The sequence below is a fragment of the Solanum pennellii genome, chromosome 4 (assembly GCF_001406875.1).
Source record: "Solanum pennellii chromosome 4, SPENNV200".
In the NCBI taxonomy this organism is placed as follows: domain Eukaryota; kingdom Viridiplantae; phylum Streptophyta; class Magnoliopsida; order Solanales; family Solanaceae; genus Solanum; species Solanum pennellii.
Window position 1 is genome coordinate 5,890,276 of NC_028640.1, and position 23,357 is coordinate 5,913,632.

The 23,357-nt window shown below is 34.9% G+C and overlaps 3 protein-coding genes across 5 annotated transcripts in view; all 3 read left to right on the forward strand.

Annotated features, from left to right (window-relative positions):
- LOC107017734 (magnesium-chelatase subunit ChlD, chloroplastic) overlaps positions 1 to 12,128 on the forward strand; it is a 16,307-nt gene extending 4,179 nt beyond the window's left edge. The window contains exons 2-15 of the mRNA XM_015217977.2: positions 2,856 to 3,034; positions 3,584 to 3,668; positions 3,750 to 4,066; positions 4,328 to 4,451; positions 5,206 to 5,298; positions 5,729 to 5,824; positions 7,233 to 7,391; positions 7,557 to 7,757; positions 7,903 to 8,058; positions 8,750 to 8,857; positions 9,632 to 9,766; positions 10,970 to 11,128; positions 11,643 to 11,763; positions 11,857 to 12,128. Coding sequence (XP_015073463.1) covers positions 2,856 to 3,034; positions 3,584 to 3,668; positions 3,750 to 4,066; positions 4,328 to 4,451; positions 5,206 to 5,298; positions 5,729 to 5,824; positions 7,233 to 7,391; positions 7,557 to 7,757; positions 7,903 to 8,058; positions 8,750 to 8,857; positions 9,632 to 9,766; positions 10,970 to 11,128; positions 11,643 to 11,763; positions 11,857 to 11,942 — 2,019 coding nt within the window. The 3' untranslated portion in view covers positions 11,943 to 12,128. The remainder of the gene's footprint in view (positions 1 to 2,855; positions 3,035 to 3,583; positions 3,669 to 3,749; positions 4,067 to 4,327; positions 4,452 to 5,205; positions 5,299 to 5,728; positions 5,825 to 7,232; positions 7,392 to 7,556; positions 7,758 to 7,902; positions 8,059 to 8,749; positions 8,858 to 9,631; positions 9,767 to 10,969; positions 11,129 to 11,642; positions 11,764 to 11,856) is intronic.
- Positions 12,129 to 16,045: 3,917 nt separating this feature from the next.
- Positions 16,046 to 18,719, forward strand: LOC107017362 (B3 domain-containing protein At1g49475-like). Of its 2 annotated transcripts, XM_015217609.2 has the most exons (3): positions 16,046 to 16,343; positions 17,297 to 17,525; positions 18,040 to 18,719. In XM_015217609.2, exons 1-3 carry the CDS (start codon positions 16,339 to 16,341, stop codon positions 18,523 to 18,525), a joined length of 720 nt encoding a protein of 239 aa, XP_015073095.1. In that variant the 5' UTR covers positions 16,046 to 16,338; the 3' UTR covers positions 18,526 to 18,719. The 2 variants fall into 2 exon arrangements, with proteins under 2 accessions (XP_015073095.1, XP_027772128.1); XM_027916327.1 differs by lacking the exon at positions 16,046 to 16,343 and having other exon boundaries at positions 17,259 to 17,525.
- Positions 18,720 to 20,135: 1,416 nt separating this feature from the next.
- Positions 20,136 to 22,809, forward strand: LOC107016460 (B3 domain-containing protein At1g49475-like). 2 transcript variants are annotated; one of them, XM_015216924.2, is made up of 3 exons: positions 20,136 to 20,433; positions 21,387 to 21,615; positions 22,130 to 22,809. In XM_015216924.2, the coding sequence occupies exons 1-3, from the start codon at positions 20,429 to 20,431 to the stop codon at positions 22,613 to 22,615; spliced, it is 720 nt and encodes a 239-aa protein (XP_015072410.2). In that variant the 5' UTR covers positions 20,136 to 20,428; the 3' UTR covers positions 22,616 to 22,809. The 2 variants fall into 2 exon arrangements, with proteins under 2 accessions (XP_015072410.2, XP_027772129.1); XM_027916328.1 differs by lacking the exon at positions 20,136 to 20,433 and having other exon boundaries at positions 21,349 to 21,615.
- Positions 22,810 to 23,357: the final 548 nt, after the last annotated feature.

Here is a 23,357-nt window from a genome sequence, read left to right on the forward strand (position 1 = left end):
ATTAGTAATGCAAGCCGCCATATCCACGCCCTTATGACTAGAAATAGGACAAATTTATTATTCTTTTATGCAAAATCCAATTTCTATCTATAAAGTGGGCTGTCAAACACATGTAGTTTATTTTTTGTATAGAGGTCCAAGTATCTGTTGTAAGACGAACTCTTGGACGTGCTTCTTTGAAAACCTTCTTCAAAAGTTTTTTTTCTTCAAGGTATAGTTCATAACAATCTCTCGTCACAGTTCTACGAGAAGGAATATGAAATTGCGGCATTGTAACTCTCATGAAGTTTTTAAAACCCTTTTTCTCAACAAAACTAAATGGTAGCTCGTCAACAATTATCATTTTGGCTAAAGCTTTCCTACTTTGTGCTTGGTCAAATTTCCAAGTGCTAATGACCCCTTCCTTTGCTCCCGTTGAAGATGGTCGAAAATTAATTAGATTTTGACCTTTATCTACGGTGTCACGAGGAAATTTAGGACATGTTCTCATATGAGTATTCATTGATGACGTACCATTAGATATGTGGAAGCTGCATAAGCTTTTGCACAATACTTGTATTTGGCTTTACTAGCTCCATTTTCATCGGTGAACTTTTCAAAATGCTTCCAACAATTAGCTCTAGGTTCTATGGTTTTTCTTTTCTTTGAAGTATCAACATCAACCTCATTGGGAGATGAGGTGTAAGGTATGCTCTCATTTGAAGCTCCACTTTCACTTCCCTTATTTCCAGTTTGTGTCATCTATACAAAAGTGAAACAAACAACAAGAACAACAATCAACAAAGTTACAAGGATCAGGCCTCACAATAGCCCTCGCCCCTCAACTTTGTTACAACTTACAAGGAAACAAACAATAAAATCAAATGCAAGAGCACATTTACAACTGTGATATATGAAGCTCATATGATTCTTTAGCTACTTCAATCTCTTGTGAAAATGATTGACATGAATGAAATGAAGTTGAGTTCATTTAGTTTTGCCTCAAATCTATTTAAGTTGGATAAAGACATACTTTTAATTGTTAAAGTAGAGTAATCCTATATCACCTACAGATGATGAATCAAAACAGCATAACAACGACAGTAGACAAAAAAAATAAAAAAAAGAAACTAATTGACAAAGATACACACTTATTTGATAAAAAAAATGCCCTTCATTGAAAGGTGGTTAACTCTTTCGAGTAATTTTTTCAACAAATTAGTTAACAACTGCAATTGAAGTCTCTGGATTCAACAAATTAGTTAACTACTTTCATTACCTTTGAGATTGCAGGATGGATGTGCGGCACTGCTGCGACGGCGACGTGCGGCACTGTTGCTTCTGCGACGGCCACGGCAACGGCGACCTGCTGCGAATTGCGAGCAGCGTGAAGACAGAGACTCGAGATGAGTGAGACCGACGTGGCGGCGGTCGGCGAGCCGGCGACCGACGTTAGCGTGTGCTGCTGCTGCGGCCTGCGTATCTGCGTGACAGAGTGGCCTGCGTGGGTCGTGAGTCTCGTCACTCGTGACTGGCTGACTGCGTCTGCGTAGTGACCGGCGTCGCGGCGTTACGGACGGCGTGGCTGGTCGGCGTTACCGACGACGTCACTGGTCGGTGTCGGTGTGTGTGTGCTTGTAATTTTGTTGTTAATTTAGGGATTTATCAATTTAGGGATTTATCATTTATCAATTGATAGGAAATTGACTTGGGTAATTGGATATTTGGGTTAGGAATTTCGATAGTTGGGCTTGGGTTGACTGCTGAGTAAGAGTAATAGGAATTTATGTAGTTGGACTTGGGCTGACTGCTGAAAATAATAGTATGGGCCGCATGGGAGGATTACGAATGGGTTATGGACTTATGAGTTATGGGGTAACAATTATATATATATATATAATTTCGGTTTTTCGGTTAACCGAATTTTCAAATCTAAAAACCGAACCGAAATACTGAAATGTAAAAATTCAAAACCGAAACCGACCGAAATAACCGAAACCGAAATTAAAAATAAATCGGTTCGGTCGGTTTTTTCGGTTTGAACCAGATTATGCCCAGCCCTATTCCCAAGACACTTATTTTCTTGATCAAGAACCTTCCCAAGACATTCACTTATTTCTTTAACCTGTAAAGATCTAGTTAGTTACCTTTGTCTCAAAAAAACGATCTAGTTAATCAGTTATGGTGACTTTTGCCTCGGTGAATTTTGTGACCTAGTTGGTTTGTTATTTCAGTTTGTCTAAACTTTTGAAATGAAACATGAACTTTTATTGGGAATTGAACATTCAAGTGAACTGGAGTATTTTCGATTTCATTAGTGAGGTAAGAATGTGTATCAATATGAGAACTAATGTGAATCTAGCGAAAATCTGAATTTGTTAAAAGAAAAGTTGTATATTGATGGAAGGAAATGGGAATAGAGAGGAACCAATATAGAGGAATCATATAGCTGGCTCAACTAGTTTAAGATCGAGGCATAGTTGGTTGACTGATTAATGAGTTTTTTGGTACTGGCTGGGGGAGATATGGCAGAGTTTGTCAGTTTCCTTTGGCAAGGAAAACTAACTGTAGGGGGAAATGAGGTTTGCATGCAGAAGTAGGGAGAAAGCTGTTGAACAAAACAGCTCTAATGCTAAGAACTGAACTTGGCGAAAATTTGCTTTTTTTCAGTTCAGCTTTTATGCTCTCAATATATGTTAAAGACTGTGGAGGGCATACAATTTTATGCTTTGCACTATGCAATATTCGTTGACTTCGTATTCGGTGCTCTTTTGATGGTTAAATTCATAATTGTTCCTTTGTACAGTTAGAATGCTAATTGTAATGGATACTTAGTTTTTCATCAATATCTCTATTCTGGGGCCAACTTTATGCAGGATGCTATTAAAACTGCTCTTTTACTTGGGGCCATTGACCGTGAGATAGGAGGAATTGCAATATCTGGGAAGCGTGGAACAGCTAAAACTGTAATGGCACGTGGGTTGCATGCTATTCTGCCACCAATTGAAGTAGTTGTTGGCTCTATGGCAAATGCTGATCCGAACTGTTCTGAAGAGTAAGCTTACTGAATTTTAATTAATTACGCATTGTAGATATCATTTAAAATTCCATGATATGGACCTTTGAACGACATCGAAGTAACAGAGATATTAAAAGAAATTCAAGACATGGCTCTTGAAAGTTAGTATTTATTACAAATTTATGTTCATCTAGTTCACTCTGTGGTTTTATTACATATTTATCTTATATACCAAGCTGCTTTGCTCACTCAAAAGTTGTTGTTTAATTGTTTCCAAAGGAATGTACTTACATGAAGAGGAGGTGGTGAGTTTGTGTTTTGGAGCAAGATTGCAGTAGCCTTGTGGCTTGCATCTATATTAAGCCTTAACATCTGAATCCATTTTCTTTTATCATTTAAGTTGTAATCTGCTGTTCAATAGCTGCTATTTCTTGTACCCTAGCTCATATAATGTTTCTCTACACATCACAATGCCTATGGATAAACATCACTTCAGATGTCCAGATTATTTCAAGCTTTTTATGCATAGAACCATCTTTTACTTTTATTTGCTTCGAGAGCAGTAAATGTATTGATAGCCTTCAGGTGGGAAGATGGGCTAGCTGACAGAGTAGAATACGACTCTGATGGCAATATCAAGACCCAGATAGTTAAATCTCCATTTGTTCAGGTAATTTTGCTCTAAATACTTTTCCAAGGTAGAGATGATTCTTTTGTCTCTTACATTTTCCTACATTCATTTGTATTGTAGATTCCTCTTGGTGTCACAGAAGATAGATTGATTGGCTCTGTTGATGTTGAGGAGTCCGTGAAATCTGGAACCACTGTCTTTCAACCGGGCCTCCTTGCAGAAGCTCATCGAGGAGTTCTATATGTTGATGAGATCAATCTATTAGATGAAGGTATAAGTAACCTACTTCTTAATGTATTGACAGAGGGAGTCAATACTGTAGAAAGAGAGGGAATCAGCTTCCGCCATCCATGCAAACCACTACTAATTGCTACATATAACCCTGAAGAGGGTGCGGTTCGTGAACATCTACTAGACCGTATTGCAATTAATTTGAGGTACAAAATTGTCTTTCATATAACTATGCAAACCTTTTAAGGGCACGTCTATGTTTGCTGAATAATCCAATGGCTAGGATAAATATGCTTGGAACCTGATTTTTTTAGCTTTTGCCATTTGGTTTCAACCTCATGAATCCCTATTTCTGGTTTCTGGCAAATTCTAAGGGGCATTTGATCCTCGTGCTTCTTTTCCTATTTCAACTGCCGTTAGAGGTTCATTTGTCTACTTCAATTAATAATTATAGAATCCTACTGCAGTGCAGATCTTCCAATGAGTTTTGAAGACCGTGTTGCAGCTGTAGACATAGCAACACGTTTTCAGGAGTGTAGCAATGAAGTTTTTAAAATGGTGGATGAAGAAACAGACAATGGAAAAACACAGGTATTATGTGGTGAAAAGAAAGCATGTACTCTAGGTGATTGACCATTAAGTGGCTTCGGAAGATTATGATACATAGATGCTAGAACACAGCACCATTTCCTGCTATGCTTGTCTTTGTCACTGATCCTTATCCACCTGAACAAACTCCTCTGTCTTCCCCTACTATCTCTCATTTGTTTAGTGCATGAAACCTGTTGACAGACCTAGCCTAACCTAAAGATGTTTTATAGCAAACTTTTGGTATATCCTTCTGTCGTTACAAAAACTCTCTCCTGTTGAATTTTATAGTCCACTGATATCTTCTTGACCTCCTCCCTGGAGATAAGCCACCCAGCCCCAATCCCAGGATATGAAAAAGTTTTCTTGTTAAACAAATGTCTCATCTATCCTGATGTACTTTCCTTCTACTCCATTTTGTTAGTCTTACCACTTTGAATACCTATTTTCATTTTCTCAGCCCTTGAGCAGGATCTTGGAAGCCCGAAACCAATGCTAGCTTGCTGCAATTTATGCAAGAATCTAAATGCCAAGTTTTCAAAAAATTGATTACTCTGTGTTCATTACATTATGCTTTATTGGGGGGAGTATTTCATTACACTCTCTAACCTTTAGGGTAGAACAGTTTAATAAGAGTTCAGGAAACTTCCATTACCTACCATTTTGCTTAATTGATGAATTGATACTATTTCTCACATGCTTTTCTTATTTTATCTTGGCCTGTGTCAACCAATGGTCTGATAGCTCTTCTCTACAGATTATTTTGGCAAGGGAGTATTTGAAGGATGTCACAGTCAGTAGAGATCAACTAAAATACCTGGTCATGGAAGCTATACGTGGTGGCTGTCAGGTACTTAATATTGAAATCCTCCTCAATTGCTGTTGAAGTGCTCCACGCTGAACCTTAAGTCTTGGGAATAACTTTCTTTAGATCAAAGTAATCTGTTGTACACAGAAATACTTCTATTATTGACATCTTAGTTGAGAGGGTTCTCCAAAGATCTAGAAGATAGAGCATAAAATGTAATATCAAAGAAAAACTCTAGTATGCAACGAATTTGAGTTTTTCATGTAGAAGTCTTACAAGGGAAACCTGATCTTGATTCACACTATCTCATGACTGACTAAAGATGCCACCTTATATTTGAAAATGACTTCATTGACTCGAAGTCAGAAAAGAATATGATAGGGCTATTTCATTTAAAATTGCTGCTTCTTCAATGTTTCTGTATGTCACTTCTACATACAAACTTATTTAATATCCATTATTTGAATACCAGGGGCACCGAGCTGAACTATATGCTGCTCGTGTAGCCAAATGCTTAGCTGCCATCGATGGACGTGAGAGAGTAAATGTTGATGACCTGAAAAAATCTGTAAGTATTTTCTGGTTTTGTGTTTCCTTAACCGTATTCTCAAACTGTTAGATAATGAAACAATCAGTGTTATCAAAAGGAAAAAACGCAAAAAAAGCTCTTAAGGTTCGTTGGGGCTTTAAGCGCAAATAAAGTGGCGGCGTTATGAGATAAGGCACAGAGGGAGAAAAAATACAAATATATATGTTTTGATCCAAGACTAATAATTTAAGCAAGAAAGACAAATATATGAACAAAGAAAATGAAAAAAAAATACAATAAAGTGAAATACTAATTGTTTAGAATTGCTTCTTCAGAAGAGGCTGGCGAGGAAAAGCACGTCTTAGAACCTTGATGACGACATTGAAGTGCACATTAAGCGAGGCAAAGCGCTCAACACGTTTTGAGCCTTGCTTCAGGGCTTTAGTGCGCATCTGGCAATACTGTTAAGCAATAACTATTCATTATTTTATTCATCGGATGCTGTATCATGGTACAGTATTGTTTTGTTCAATTCTGTGGTCTGAACTGTGATATTGTATATCTGGCTTTGCACACTAATCCTTGGCAAAAACTTTGCTCACACATGCTTGTTCAGTTCTCTTTCTGTCTCTTGGTGTTTCTTGTTCTTAAGTCAATACTATTGGGAGAATATAACATAATGTTTATCAGCTACTTGAGGCATAATTATTAATTAATTTTTTTTTTAATCTTAAGAAAAGAAAAACAGTTAACCTTGTTGATTTCTCCCTTCTGGATATCTAGGTTTTAGTTATTTTGATTTGAAGGCTTCAGTTGAGATATTACTCTCTGATGCATAAATTATCCATATCCTTATTTTCAAGAGTAGAGCCCTTATTATTGCTGTACTATTTAGTCGATGGGGCTCATAGCGTTGATTCTGGTGGAGACACAAAATTCCTTTGGAAAAAGAATTTCCGTGCTGCATTTAAATTTCTGCATGTAAAATTATGAGGAAGTTAGTAACATGATTTTCCTTGAGTTCACTATGACCTTGTAGTTCTGATAGGGTTCAAAGAATAAAGCTCTGTGCTACATTCAAATTTCTTCATCAGCAGTGCACGGTTTAATATGATGTGTTTTCAATATATGGAAAGGAGTTGGATTGTTGTAATAAGTTTTTTGTTACTTGACTTATTTCATAACCTCGTGTCATCTGGGACCACCGGTGTTAAATACCAGATTGGATGAGATCCTCTCCCTTGCATTAATTAGTTCTGGAATTAAGGTAGCTGAATGGGAGACATAGTGGAACCAGTGTTCTAACTCTCTGGCAGCTTTGCTTCCACATCATGCTTTTCAGTAAGGTTGCATCTGTTAGTCTGTTTTTTTGGCTTTGCTCATCAATCCAGAAGACTTTTTCCTTGGCAAGCGATTCAGCATTATTCTTATAAATACATTCATGTAGGTAGAGCTGGTCATCCTTCCACGTTCAAGTATAATGGAAAACCCACCAGACGAGCAAAACCAGCCACCACCTCCTCCCCCACCCCCTCCCCAAAATCAAGATTCTTCAGAAGAGCAGAACGATGAAGAGGAAAAAGAAGAAGAAGAAGAAGATCAAGAGGTTTGTTGACAAAAAATGTTTTTCTCTCTCTATTTTGGGGAGGGGTTGAGGGTGGGGATTCATTACTTACGTGCTCCTATCTGCCACAACCAACAAGATGCTGGGAGGGGAGGGAAGGGGGATGATTGATCTCGTTTGACCAGATACTTTTTAATTTGTTAACAGGACGAGAAAGATGAGGAAAACGAGCAGCAACAGGATCAAGTACCTGATGAGTTTATTTTCGATGCGGAAGGTGGTTTAGTAGATGAAAAACTTCTCTTCTTTGCACAACAAGCACAAAGGCGCAAAGGAAAAGCTGGACGAGCAAAGAATGTCATCTTCTCTGAAGATAGAGGTCGATATATAAAGCCAATGCTTCCAAAGGTTACTGTTTTGTTCCCTTTATTATTCCATTAGTCTCATTAGGTTATTGATTTCCCTTGAAGAATCGATCAATCAATGGTTACAGTAAACAACAAATGATTTATCATTTAGCAAACTAGTGTTTAATTAGGATGTACCTATACAGGGTCCAGTGAAGAGATTAGCAGTTGATGCAACTCTAAGAGCTGCTGCACCATATCAGAAGTTACGAAGAGCAAAGGACGTCCAAAAATCTCGGAAGGTTTATGTAGAGAAAACTGACATGAGAGCCAAAAGAATGGCACGCAAAGCAGGAGCTCTGGTAAAGTTAATTTTCTTTTTTCTTGATTACCTCCTTGAAGTCTTCATCTGTTCTTTTGAAACTATGTTCTTGTGAAGGTACTTATATGTCGACGTTCCTTGTAATTTTTTTTTTAATAAAGGGCGAAAGAAATAAACAGTTCTTTATAATTCTTATTATTCCTCAATGCACAGAACTCAGTCTTTCATCTGATATCATGAAAAGAAGCAAGAGATTAGCATGATGGAATTTATACTAACTTCACACTTGATATCGTTCATTGAAACTTGCAGATCTTGATAACTTCAATCACAAAATGGATAGAAGCTTCTATTCAAATTGGCTTCTTGAATTTGCCTATGCTAGCCTAATTGATATCTGAAGTTTACTATTTGATATGAAATTTGTGGTAGATGAGAAAATGTACATTCAGAATCAGGTTATGACTTTGATATTGTTTATTCAAACTTGCAGATCTTGAAAACTTTAATCACAGTGTGGATTGAAGCTTCTATTCTAACTTGACTACTTAAAGCTAGCCTTTGTTACCTTAGCTGTTATATAAATCTCAATATTTGACAGCAGTCTTGTGGTTAATGAGCAAGTGGTGTATCTAGAAACATGTTTATGATATTTGAGATGTCTACAGAAGGATGAACCAAGTAGACAAAGTATTGACTAAATCCTACTCTCGATGATTTGTGTCTTTCAGGTGATATTTGTAGTTGACGCTAGTGGGAGTATGGCATTGAATAGAATGCAGAATGCCAAAGGAGCAGCACTTAAGCTACTTGCAGAGAGTTATACAAGCAGAGATCAGGTCCACTTCCAATCCTAATAGTACTGTATACTGTTAACACTGAATGTGATGTTTGCCCCAAATTTTACTACTGTCATATTCCTTTATAAAATTCTCTCTATCCACCGGCAGAAAAAAAATATTTTGCTTTGGTATATGTTAAATTGTTAACTTAGACTCGGGATCTAACATAGTAATTTTTTAATCATTGAGGATGAAAAAGAAAGAAATAGAGAAAAGTAACGTACATTTAAGTGAGAGTGGGGAACAAAGAGAGGAGAGAGAATCTTAGTTGGCATGGACGGAAAAATTAGTTAAGCATTTCTATATAACTTCATAACAGGTATGGCCCTGAATAATTTAGTCAGTAGATATGTCCTTGGTGTTTTATTTCACTTGCAAATCAAAAGAGTAAAGGAATGTTACTTAAGACGGAAAACAGCTCGTGATTGATCTGAAACAGACAGCTTGTAAAAGGTTATACTAAAGTTAATCTCATGTTCTTGCAATGTAGTGATTCTTTCATATGTGCACTTGCTGCATACACTTGAAGAGGTTGCTTTTGTTCTCTAAACTAAGTAAAAACTCCTTTAGTCATCTACTTATAAGCCATTCTCCTTTTTAGATTCTTTGTGACTACAGTCCATTGATTTATCCTTTTCTCAATCTCTTTCTTTTCCTTATTGGTTAATTTCTAGCTGAGCCTGATGGTATCTATGAGCTTGTCTCTCGGCATAGATTATTTGGGGAGACCTCAGTAAATTTCTTTTTATGTTAATGATGAACTTTATACAGGTTTGTATCATTCCCTTCCGAGGAGATGCTGCTGAAGTTTTGTTGCCACCTTCTAGGTCAATATCGATGGCAAGAAATCGTCTTGAAAAACTTCCCTGTGGTGGGGGTTCACCCCTTGCTCATGGGCTTACAACGGTATGTGAATTGGATCAGTTTCTAGTGCTGCGGATGATGTCATATTTTTTCTTCAATTTTATTTTGCCTGGTGAATGTGTGATTGTAATTTCTTTAGTATATCAGACATAACACACACATGTTTATTTCCACTATTTAGAAGAATTGGCCCCATTCAGATGATCTTGGCTGACTAGACAAACAGTACACTTGAAGTAAAATTTGAAAACTTGAGAAGATAATTACTTTTAGAATTGGATCAGTATACCTTGTAATTTCTCACATGACGACCTTCCCTCTAGGTTCTAGACCAAATGACTACCCTACTTCCACCCCACCACATGCAAAACAATAGTACACATAGTAAAAATTGAACATGCAGAGATAGTAGAAATTAGAATCTTGGTCTATAGTTCACTTTAGATGAACAGTTATTCATAGAGTCACATTAGTTGTCTAATTTCAGTTTCTCTTATATAGAAAATTTTGAAGTACTTCTACCTTCAATTGACTTCAAATGTAAACAAGAAACACTTCTCTTGCCAATGCTATGGGGACAGTGTCCTACGAGTAATTAGTTATGGAAACATCTTTTTTAAATTTGGTCTTGTTGCCTCTCTACATAAGCTCTCAAGCTTTTCTATGTTCTAAAAGCAACAAACTTTTCAGTATTCTGAATAGTCAATTATAATTTTATTTTGGAGAAATGAGAATGTATTCCCTTTTTTATTTCCAAGTTCTGTAAATAATATATGGTGTCATGTGTTCTCTTTGTTTCTCGAAGTTTTTCATCCATGTATTGCCTGTTTTATTTCCAAGTTCTTATTGAAAATCTTAATTTTTGTTGCAAATACAGTAAAAACCTCAAAAATAATGTTTAATAACTGATAGCCTTTCCCTCTCTTGGGACTATCAATTCTAGAGAGTCAATTTTGTATGTTGTGGAAAGTAACTCATATAACAGGCACTGCACAAGGCTTCCCAATTGCTAGGTGTATCGAGGCGTCAACATACATAGCCTCGTCCATAGCCGGCAAAACACTCTTTTAAAACATGGTTACATGACCTACAGGTCAAAACAATTACTTGTTTACACAGAGGGTCACATTCTTGCATTCTACCTTTTGTTTCTTACTAATATCAAGATTGCTGCAGCTTTGGCTAAAGGAATTTTCAAATTTTGATGATTTCTGTTATGTGATAGCTTTAGCTAACTTTTTTCAGGCAGTTAGAGTTGGGATGAATGCAGAAAAGAGTGGTGATGTTGGACGTATCATGATTGTTGCAATTACAGATGGTAGAGCTAACATATCTCTTAAAAGATCCAATGATCCTGAAGCTGAAGCTTCCGATGTACCCAGGCCTTCTGCTCAAGAGCTGAAGGTAAATAACCAAATTGACATTCTTTAAATTCCTTGGTACCCTACTTGAAATACAATTGCTTATTTTGACTTAAAATTAGAAAAGCCTACTTCAAGTTACACCAATGCCTCAAAGTTCCCACACAACATAAATGACTTCTCTTGGTTCTAAATGCTACGTTATTTGCCTAGTGTTTATGTCAAAGTGACGTGCCGGCAGAAACAGATTCTCATCACTGAACTCATTGTATTTTAATATTATGTGTTTAGGATTTAATATTTGTTAACAGTTTAGTGATTTTTTTTCTCATATACATCGATGCTTTGTAATTTCACATGGCCAGTGGGGATTCATATAACTGACCCCATCCAACTTGTTTGGGACTGAAGTGTAGTTGTACATTGATGCTTTGTAATATGTTGGGTTCAGTTGAACCCATTGAACCTATGCTACATCTGTCTTTCTTTAAGTAGAACAGATCATTACAGTTTCTTGATCCTCATATTTTTGAAGGTTCATTGCAATATTTTTGTAGGACGAAATTCTCGAGGTGGCTGGTAAAATATACAAAGCAGGAATGTCTCTCCTCGTCATAGATACAGAAAATAAGTTTGTTTCTACAGGTTTTGCCAAAGAAATCGCGAGAGTAGCTCAAGGTTTGTTGTCTACTTAGTTTTGTTTCATGTAATTCTTCAAAACGCTAGTACTATATCAATGACAAATTGTCTTCTGAATTGTTGATTCCCCAGGGAAGTACTATTATTTGCCAAATGCTTCAGATGCTGTGATATCTGCAGCCACAAAAGATGCATTATCAACATTAAAGGAATCTTGACTTGAAACTTGATCAGATATAATTGTAAATGTTGTTTTTGATAATAGAGTATTGAGAGGATTTATAAGCATACTTGAAAATTCTCAATCTTCTTTTTGTACTAATTATAGAACTTTTTTATTTCAAATGTGAAATCAGGATTATGAAGATTCTTTTTTTTGGGCATCAATTTTGGTTTCAAAGGAACAACTTGTCACTATATTTTAGGTGGTGGCCACCACCACTTTAGGTGTCTAATTGACAAATGAAATTCATTATCAATCTGATTTGTATTTACTTATAGAAAATCATATGTATACTATTAATTAAGGTCCTCGAAAAGAAGAACTAAGAGTCATAGATCAATTCATTTTTCTTTACGTCTTTCCTTATTTACATAAGTTTAAATAAGAACATGAGATCATTACAAACTTGATGTACATTCTTTTGTTTATGTGATATATTTTGAGGCTCATATTAACTTACATCTTACTAATTAAATCATAAAAAATATAAATGAGTAGTTGATGGGGAAAAATTTCTAAAAAGTAAGTGTAAAAAGGATATGCCATGGTTGAAATGAAAATGACAAGAATGATTTATTCAAATATCAATCTCCTCTTTAATTAGTTGCTAGCTTTCAAGAAATACAAATTGATTTATAACAATCATTGAAACTATTTATTTCTGAATGAGGCCTTCAGCAATTTTTGCCATTAATACTAAATCAAATTGTTTCCTACTCCTATCTAACATTTCAGGTGTCGTCTTGCTACCAAGTGCAATCTGACAGGCACTCACAAGTCTGGGACACTTAAAGAGTGAATTTTCCAAGCCATTATAATCCTTTTTAGCTAATGATTGAATTGAATCTTGGAGTAAACTTGTCAACAATTCATAGCTTGTTACACAAACGGCATATAAATCTTGGAGCTCTTTGTCTTTTGCTTCTGCTTTAGCTTTTTGTACGAAGGCATGATTGTCGTTTGCATTTTGTAACGATTGACTAAGAGAAGCCCGTGTTATTTCATCAGGGACATATGGATGAGTATGTAAAATTTGTTTGAAAGTGCTTAAGCAAAATTGTAGATCTTGTACTTGTTTACATATATTTTCTATTAGTATTTCGTCTGCACGAAGGTCACACAAAGAAGTTTGAAAGTTAAAAATATTTGAAACAAGTATTAAAAGAAAAAAGTATAGAGTAAAAGAGGAGGCCATTTTAATTTCTTGAATAATTGTTGCTTTGATATATGAAGTGAATGCAAGTGAATATATATAGAGAAAAGGGATGCAATCTACATATTGAATCATATTTATGTCAAGTAAAATAAATTAATATCTAGTAAATACTAATTTCTTTTACTAAATTTTTCTTTGACTAAGAGTCTATTTAAATTGACTTTAAAAAGTAGCTTTTAAGTCCAACTTAAATGATTTTTAAATCAAAAATAAAAGGTAAAGGGAGTTTACTTTTGATTTTTGACTTTTTAAAGCCATTTTAAACTTATTTAAGTTATTTTTGACTTTGTCAAATACTTTTACGCTTATTTTAAGTCATCTTTGACTTATTTTAAGTTATTTTTTATATTTATCAAACACTTTCAAAAGTACAAAACTGAAGTAAGTGTAGATTTGACTAACTTCTAAACCAATTTAAACACCCTCTAAATATTGTAATGCTTTAAGTAAATTTGTCAAAATATTATAATTAACAAATTTATTTCAAAATTTCATTCCAAACATATTTTGTCTTAGCTCTTACAAAAACTTTTAATTTGGACATTTCAGCAAATCAAAAAAAGTTTATTTTTTTTTCCAATATTACTCTTATACTAAATAACAATATGAAGTAATAGTAGTCAAACTTAGATTTGAACCAAGTAAAATGAAACAAAGTATAATATAACAAATAAAATGCGGAGTTTTTGCTTAAAATACATCAGCACAAGTATGTTATTTTTGCCGCACATACAAGGTTGCCCAAAGATGTTAAATTGATATTAATTTAAAACATGTTCACCAATAAGGATTGTGGTGGAAAAGATCGGATCCTACTATCCTTAATTAAAGATCTCAATTTCGGGCCCTAAGCATGAAAAAACTCTTGTAAGGATACATTTTCCCTATTAAATCAACCTTATACAACATAAATTTCAAATTTCAAATTTTATGTCATATTAACACTTATATCTAATAATGAGTACATATATTATATAGACAACTCAATTATGTGTCTCAGTGATCTTTTTGACAAGTTCAAGGGATTTTCTACCCATTCAACCTATATTAATTGTTTATTTTTATGTTTATGTGCTTGTAATTGATAGGCCATATCAATTTGATGTATCCTTTTACTTTGGTTTCAAAGTTAATTAGAACATCAAGTAAAGTTACATGATACATAAATATTCATAAATGATACATAGATATTCATATGAAAATATATCAACGTCACGACAATAAAGATTCACACTCCTACAAACTATTTAAATCAAGATAACATCTCATATTATGTAATAGGGAAAAGACTTGAAACAACAAACATTGAGTGATTATAGTGTCATATGACATTCTTGATTATCTAATGATGCTCCATAATCGACTTATTCAAATATTTAATAATATGACGCTCTTTATAACACTAGAATTAATGATATATGCTTATAACAAATTACAAAAACAAATCATATATAATACTGCAAATGAATAAATACATAAGAATTTAGTTCATATTACTTCTAGCTCCTCATCCTGAAACTAATACACATATTTATAAACGATATTACATAAATATTGTAGTGATGATCAGCTTACCTTAACTTCACAAACAAAGTATACACAAAAGAATTTGTCATTTTCAGGGGGTTTTCGATATCAAAATCGTTGAGGGTTCACTATTATTGTTGAAGAATGTGTAATCAAGAAAACTAGATACGAAATGATTCATAATGCATGACAAGTAAGTTGAAGAAAATTATACAAGTTCTGTCGAAAGTATAAATGTATGTGAAGATATGACATTAGTCTTCTATTGTGAATCATGTTAATTTTGTACATATTCCTAAGACTTTTAATAAAAAAGAATAAAAAATGCTTTCAAACTATATGAAAATTGAATAAAAATATCTTTTTTTGATAATTTAATTCGATATAACTCTTACTACTAATAACTTGATGTAAAATTATTTCCATTGTATGAACAAATTGAAATTTCATAAGAAAATTGATATGCATTAATTTGGATTTTTTTAATAAATTAATGCTAGGCTTAAAAGATATTTAAAATAGGAAAAATGACCTAATTACTAAAATATTTCTACCATAAATACTAATTTTATTATATAATTTTGAGAAAATGCATAAGTACCCCCAATCTATGCCTGAAATCGCAGAGACACACTTATACTATACTAAGGTCCTATTACCCCAAAACTTATTTTATAAATAATTTTTCTACCCCCTTTTCGACCTACGTGATACTTGCTTGAAAAAAATGTCAATACGCGCTGGGCCCACAAGATAGTGACACGCAGGCTGAATAAAATAAGTTCAGGGGGTAATAGGACCTTAATATAGTATAAGTGTGTTTCAGGCATAGGTTGAGGGAGGGTACTTGTGCATTTTCCCTATAATTTTAAATAATTACAAATTGTCTCACTAATTTATAATTTCGTATCAGATTTCAAGTTAGTCACAGTAATCTTTTAATTTTCAAGTCAGATAAAATATTAGTGATACTAGATAAATGTAAATTTGATACCATATAATAATTATTTTTTAAAATAGAAATACAAAAGATGCTAGGTGAGCCGTGAGCGAGAGAGGAGGGATGAAGCGAAATAGAAGATAGATAAAAAATCAGTGTATCTCATATACATTCGAATCACATTAGATAAATGTATCTAGGATATTAAATACCTCTTAAAGAGAGAGAGAGGCGAGCGAGAGAGTTGGTGTATCCCAAATACATGTGAATCACATTTAAATATAAATATCCGTAACTAGTGAAGTAAATATAGTACAAAAAATAATTTCAAAAACTATAGTAATCACACGTAGTTATATCTTAAACTAGTGATATTTGTGCGGTTTTTTCCTTTCTTTAAAATATGGACAATATGTAAGTGGTAACCAATTTGCCTAAACCATCCAGGTAAATTCGGATCCTAAAACGGGTCGGTTCAAGCGGCCCAATAAATTTCATTTGGATTCCGTACTGAAAATTCTTCAGATTCGAAAAGGATTGTCGGCGGGGAGATTTTCCGGGAAACCCTTGACGGACGATTGATATATGTAAAGGTGAAGTTGGATAGTTCGGGTATTCACTTTGACCCATTTATGGAACACTGGAGTATCAGTTAGCAGAGTAGAGGAGCTGATGTTGAGTGTTTTGGTCATACTTTGATTTCGCCCAATGAGGTAAATTCTAGATTTTTGCTTTGAATATATATATATGTATGCTGAATTTGAGGAATTTTGTGCTTCGTAGGGTAGGAATTGTTGTGTTTGTGGTGTCAGCGTATCTAAATTACTTTTAGATGATTTCGTTTACGAACCTTACTCCTACCACATGGAGGTAGAGAGGTTGTTTCCAGAGGACCTTTGAAAAAAAAACACAACTATGTGCACAAAGAGGAAAAGATAGGGGGGAACAAAATTAGATTTTTGAGCTTATTCAAGCTCTGATTCGGGTATTCAATTTGACCCATTTATGGAATAGTGAAGGAGTCTTTTACTGTGATCGATTGGTGTATCAGTTAGAGGAGGAGCTAATTGTTGTGTATTTTGGTAGTGGCAATTAGATTTAAGTCGATGAGTGTAATGCTAGGTTTTTGCTGTGAGTATATGTAATGCTGGATTAAGGAATTTTTGTGCTTCATAGGGTAGGAATTGTTGTCTCAACCTACATGAGATAGGGGTAAGGTCGACTACGTACACTCTACGTCTCTACCCTTCCCATACCAAAGCCCTACGACACCATTTTTGGAGGATCTGACACGGGAGCGGCAACATTTTAGGAGAGTTTGAGAAACATGGGTCCGAGGGCTTTGGTATATTTTTAAGAGCACAATGCGGGTATGGGGTATGAGCACATCATGAGTGTAAGTTCATCACTCTCCTCAGATATTTCTCAGTTATTCAAGAGAAAAGATGAAAAAAAGTGATAGTGGAAATAATGTGGAGTGAATTAAAAAGAACATAGATTTTCAGGTTTATTATGTATTCGTTCTGTTTAGTTTCTTGAATAAGTAAAAGACCCCACTTTGGAATGAGCTGTATGATTATTGGTTAAAAGTTTCAAAGATTGATGTTGAGAATTCAGTTCTCACACATCTGATGCAGTGGTAAATGTTTTGTTTTTGTCACTGCAGTTCCCAAAAGCTAATGCAAAAGATTGGCAATAGTTTACCACAAGAAGAGCAGCCGGTAGAGATGGTAGACAGACGGGAAGATCATCCGGCAGAGACAGCAGCCAGACGGGAAAAGCAGCCGGCAGGGATGGCAAGCAGACAAGGGCAAGGGGAACCAAGACCGGTGGATATCCCGGAGAGAACCCCTCACTTCTTCAAGATTATCCTGTCTCCACATGCCTCTAAATTAGTAAGTTCTGCAAGTGGCTTTTTGATGAGACATTTTCATCTTATATCACTCTTTTCTGTTTCTACAAAGGAAAAAAAGTACCCAGCTTTACGAATGAAAAATGGAAGCTTCAGTTCTGCAAATTTGACTGATAAATGCTAGACCCTAACTTACTAGTCACCTTTACTATTTGTTGTTGGTCTTTATTAGGGGTTTTCTTACTTAGTATCTTGCTACCTGTTTCTCTTTCTCCTTTTCTAGCAACATTATGCGATTGCACCCCTGGGGTTCTCGTCCAGTGGTCCAAGGACAAAAGTATGTATTTAAGTGAAGAAGGCTAGAGGGGCTTACTCATTATTTATCGAGTTTCACTGGCTTTCAGGATTATTTTTTAAAAAAGGGAAATTCTCTGTGTGATTGGAAACTTGTCTACACCAGCTTGTCTGAAGCTTTCCTTTCTTTCTATTTGTTTTCTACGTTTCTTCTCTTATATTTTATATGTTGTTCATATCTTTCCAATTTCGGTATTTTACAGCACATCCCTAATGAATTTGTAACTGAGCATGGCACTAATCTGGCGGATATTGTGTTGCTTGAGGTCCCAAATGGCGTGGTATGGAAAGTAAGACTGCTAAACTCTAGTGGCATGGTATGGTTAAATGAAGGCTGGAACAAATTCAAGGAGTACTATTCAATTGCTTGTGGTTACTTTTTACTCTTCAGATACAAAGGAAATTCCCAGTTCTCGGTGTTTATATTTGATTTAAGTGCTTCTGAGATTGAATATCCTCCTGGCCCAAATGAAGATATGACACCAGAAAATCGATCTGTTCTGTGCGTGCCACTAGAGGAAAACGGGATAAACTTACCCCCACCCGGAGAGCCACCAAAGGAGAAGAGGATAAACTTAACCCCACCTAATGATCCACCAGAGGAAGATGTGATATACTTACCCCCACCTGGTATTTACACCATGGAGGAGTTATCATTGACATCCATGCTATCACGGCCAAAGGTATAATAGATATATTTAGGGCTAGTTTTTCTCTTTACTTTCAGAGCTGCACAATGTATTTTACGATTTAAGTTATGTACCCTGGGAATGTAAATATCTTTTTTATACAATCAATGAATTCAGCACCAAGTTAGTGACCAGTTTTACTATACTAAGTTTTATGTATTAAAGAGATTAACTTGCAGTTATCTTATTTCTTCATCGGAAACAACTTCTCTACCTTCTTAAGGTAGGGATAAGTTCCCTATATATTCTACCTTCAGATTAGGTGTGTTTATGTGTGACTGGAGTGCATGCATTAGGCAGATATACTTAATTGGAGAAGCATGATATATAGATCAATAAATTAGCAGCCAAAAAAATCATGTTTGGATCAAAAGGAGTCATTATACTAGAGCAGCTAATGTAATGCAAACCTCTTAAAGAAAAGAAACATCTTTATTTTAATAAATTGTTAATTAATCAGTTCTAATGGAAATAAAATGTATATGTAATTACAACTGTATTTTTAGTTAAAACGACTATCTAAATATTTGCTCAAATTGAAAGTTAAGAAAATAATTTAAAGTATTTTAGATTTATGAAATTTTTAGGTGGTGGCCACCACCAATTTAGGTGTCTAATTGACAAATGTACTGGTCAATGTAATTTTGTATATGCACATATTCCCTATAAGAATTCCGAATTATCATCAAAAAGACATCGTGTCAACTTTCAAGGACCATCTTAGTATATGGCCATATTAAAAATCCTAAATCCTTGGAAATAATCTAATGAATAACTAAGTTACTTTTGCATGTTCTAGAAAACAACTTTATCTTACATTCAAGATTTACAAATTCCTATTGTTATACTTTGAATAATTTTAAAGTTTGAATTTAAAATTTTCAAACTTTAAAAGTTTGAATTTAATGTTTGAAAATTTAAATTTGAAACTTTAAAATTTTGAAAATTTTAAATTAAAACTTTAAAGTTAAAGTTTGAAATTTAAATTTAACTTTAAAATTTTCAAACTACTTTGAATTTTAAAGTTTGAAAATTTAAATTTATAACTTTAAAGTTTGAAATTTAAAATTTTAAATTGCTTATATATTATAATAAAAATTAGATTCAACTAATTTTTTTTTTAAAATCCGGTTCGTCCCGGAAACCGGTCCGGTATACTACCGGTTTACTTCCGGACCGGGACGGAACAATATTAAATTTACCGGTTTCCCGGACCGGTCCGGTTTCGGTTCCGGAACATTATCGGTACACACAGTACCGGTTCCGGTAATTACGATCCGATTTACCCGGTTTCGGTACCAATGCCAGCCATAGCTATGAGCGAGAGAGGAGGGATGAAGCGAAATAGAAGATAGACAAAGAATCAATGTATCTCATATACATTCAAATCACATTAGATATTTAATACCTTTTAAAGAGAGAGACGAGTGAAAGAGTTGATATATCCCGAATACATGTGAATCACACTTGGATATAAATATATGTATCTAGTGAAGTAATAAATATAGTACAAAAAATAATTTCAAAAACTATAGTAATCACACGTAGTTATATCTTAAACTAGTGATATTTGTGCGGTTTTTTCCTTTCTTTAAAATATGGACAATATGTAAGTGGTAACCAATTTGCCTAAACCATCCAGGTAAATTCGGATCCTAAAACGGGTCGGTTCAAGCGGCCCAATAAATTTCATTTGGATTCCGTACTGAAAATTCTTCAGATTCGAAAAGGATTGTCGGCGGGGAGATTTTCCGGGAAACCCTTGACGGACGATTGATATATGTAAAGGTGAAGTTGGATAGTTCGGGTATTCACTTTGACCCATTTATGGAACACTGGAGTATCAGTTAGCAGAGTAGAGGAGCTGATGTTGAGTGTTTTGGTCATACTTTGATTTCGCCCAATGAGGTAAATTCTAGATTTTTGCTTTGAATATATATATATGTATGCTGAATTTGAGGAATTTTGTGCTTCGTAGGGTAGGAATTGTTGTGTTTGTGGTGTCAGCGTATCTAAATTACTTTTAGATGATTTCGTTTACGAACCTTACTCCTACCACATGGAGGTAGAGAGGTTGTTTCCAGAGGACCTTTGAAAAAAAAACACAACTATGTGCACAAAGAGGAAAAGATAGGGGGGAACAAAATTAGATTTTTGAGCTTATTCAAGCTCTGATTCGGGTATTCAATTTGACCCATTTATGGAATAGTGAAGGAGTCTTTTACTGTGATCGATTGGTGTATCAGTTAGAGGAGGAGCTAATTGTTGTGTATTTTGGTAGTGGCAATTAGATTTAAGTCGATGAGTGTAATGCTAGGTTTTTGCTGTGAGTATATGTAATGCTGGATTAAGGAATTTTTGTGCTTCATAGGGTAGGAATTGTTGTCTCAACCTACATGAGATAGGGGTAAGGTCGACTACGTACACTCTACGTCTCTACCCTTCCCATACCAAAGCCCTACGACACCATTTTTGGAGGATCTGACACGGGAGCGGCAACATTTTAGGAGAGTTTGAGAAACATGGGTCCGAGGGCTTTGGTATATTTTTAAGAGCACAATGCGGGTATGGGGTATGAGCACATCATGAGTGTAAGTTCATCACTCTCCTCAGATATTTCTCAGTTATTCAAGAGAAAAGATGAAAAAAAGTGATAGTGGAAATAATGTGGAGTGAATTAAAAAGAACATAGATTTTCAGGTTTATTATGTATTCGTTCTGTTTAGTTTCTTGAATAAGTAAAAGACCCCACTTTGGAATGAGCTGTATGATTATTGGTTAAAAGTTTCAAAGATTGATGTTGAGAATTCAGTTCTCACACATCTGATGCAGTGGTAAATGTTTTGTTTTTGTCACTGCAGTTCCCAAAAGCTAATGCAAAAGATTGGCAATAGTTTACCACAAGAAGAGCAGCCGGTAGAGATGGTAGACAGACGGGAAGATCATCCGGCAGAGACAGCAGCCAGACGGGAAAAGCAGCCGGCAGGGATGGCAAGCAGACAAGGGCAAGGGGAACCAAGACCGGTGGATATCCCGGAGAGAACCCCTCACTTCTTCAAGATTATCCTGTCTCCACATGCCTCTAAATTAGTAAGTTCTGCAAGTGGCTTTTTGATGAGACATTTTCATCTTATATCACTCTTTTCTGTTTCTACAAAGGAAAAAAAGTACCCAGCTTTACGAATGAAAAATGGAAGCTTCAGTTCTGCAAATTTGACTGATAAATGCTAGACCCTAACTTACTAGTCACCTTTACTATTTGTTGTTGGTCTTTATTAGGGGTTTTCTTACTTAGTATCTTGCTACCTGTTTCTCTTTCTCCTTTTCTAGCAACATTATGCGATTGCACCCCTGGGGTTCTCGTCCAGTGGTCCAAGGACAAAAGTATGTATTTAAGTGAAGAAGGCTAGAGGGGCTTACTCATTATTTATCGAGTTTCACTGGCTTTCAGGATTATTTTTTAAAAAAGGGAAATTCTCTGTGTGATTGGAAACTTGTCTACACCAGCTTGTCTGAAGCTTTCCTTTCTTTCTATTTGTTTTCTACGTTTCTTCTCTTATATTTTATATGTTGTTCATATCTTTCCAATTTCGGTATTTTACAGCACATCCCTAATGAATTTGTAACTGAGCATGGCACTAATCTGGCGGATATTGTGTTGCTTGAGGTCCCAAATGGCGTGGTATGGAAAGTAAGACTGCTAAACTCTAGTGGCATGGTATGGTTAAATGAAGGCTGGAACAAATTCAAGGAGTACTATTCAATTGCTTGTGGTTACTTTTTACTCTTCAGATACAAAGGAAATTCCCAGTTCTCGGTGTTTATATTTGATTTAAGTGCTTCTGAGATTGAATATCCTCCTGGCCCAAATGAAGATATGACACCAGAAAATCGATCTGTTCTGTGCGTGCCACTAGAGGAAAACGGGATAAACTTACCCCCACCCGGAGAGCCACCAAAGGAGAAGAGGATAAACTTAACCCCACCTAATGATCCACCAGAGGAAGATGTGATATACTTACCCCCACCTGGTATTTACACCATGGAGGAGTTATCATTGACATCCATGCTATCACGGCCAAAGGTATAATAGATATATTTAGGGCTAGTTTTTCTCTTTACTTTCAGAGCTGCACAATGTATTTTACGATTTAAGTTATGTACCCTGGGAATGTAAATATCTTTTTTATACAATCAATGAATTCAGCACCAAGTTAGTGACCAGTTTTACTATACTAAGTTTTATGTATTAAAGAGATTAACTTGCAGTTATCTTATTTCTTCATCGGAAACAACTTCTCTACCTTCTTAAGGTAGGGATAAGTTCCCTATATATTCTACCTTCAGATTAGGTGTGTTTATGTGTGACTGGAGTGCATGCATTAGGCAGATATACTTAATTGGAGAAGCATGATATATAGATCAATAAATTAGCAGCCAAAAAAATCATGTTTGGATCAAAAGGAGTCATTATACTAGAGCAGCTAATGTAATGCAAACCTCTTAAAGAAAAGAAACATCTTTATTTTAATAAATTGTTAATTAATCAGTTCTAATGGAAATAAAATGTATATGTAATTACAACTGTATTTTTAGTTAAAACGACTATCTAAATATTTGCTCAAATTGAAAGTTAAGAAAATAATTTAAAGTATTTTAGATTTATGAAATTTTTAGGTGGTGGCCACCACCAATTTAGGTGTCTAATTGACAAATGTACTGGTCAATGTAATTTTGTATATGCACATATTCCCTATAAGAATTCCGAATTATCATCAAAAAGACATCGTGTCAACTTTCAAGGACCATCTTAGTATATGGCCATATTAAAA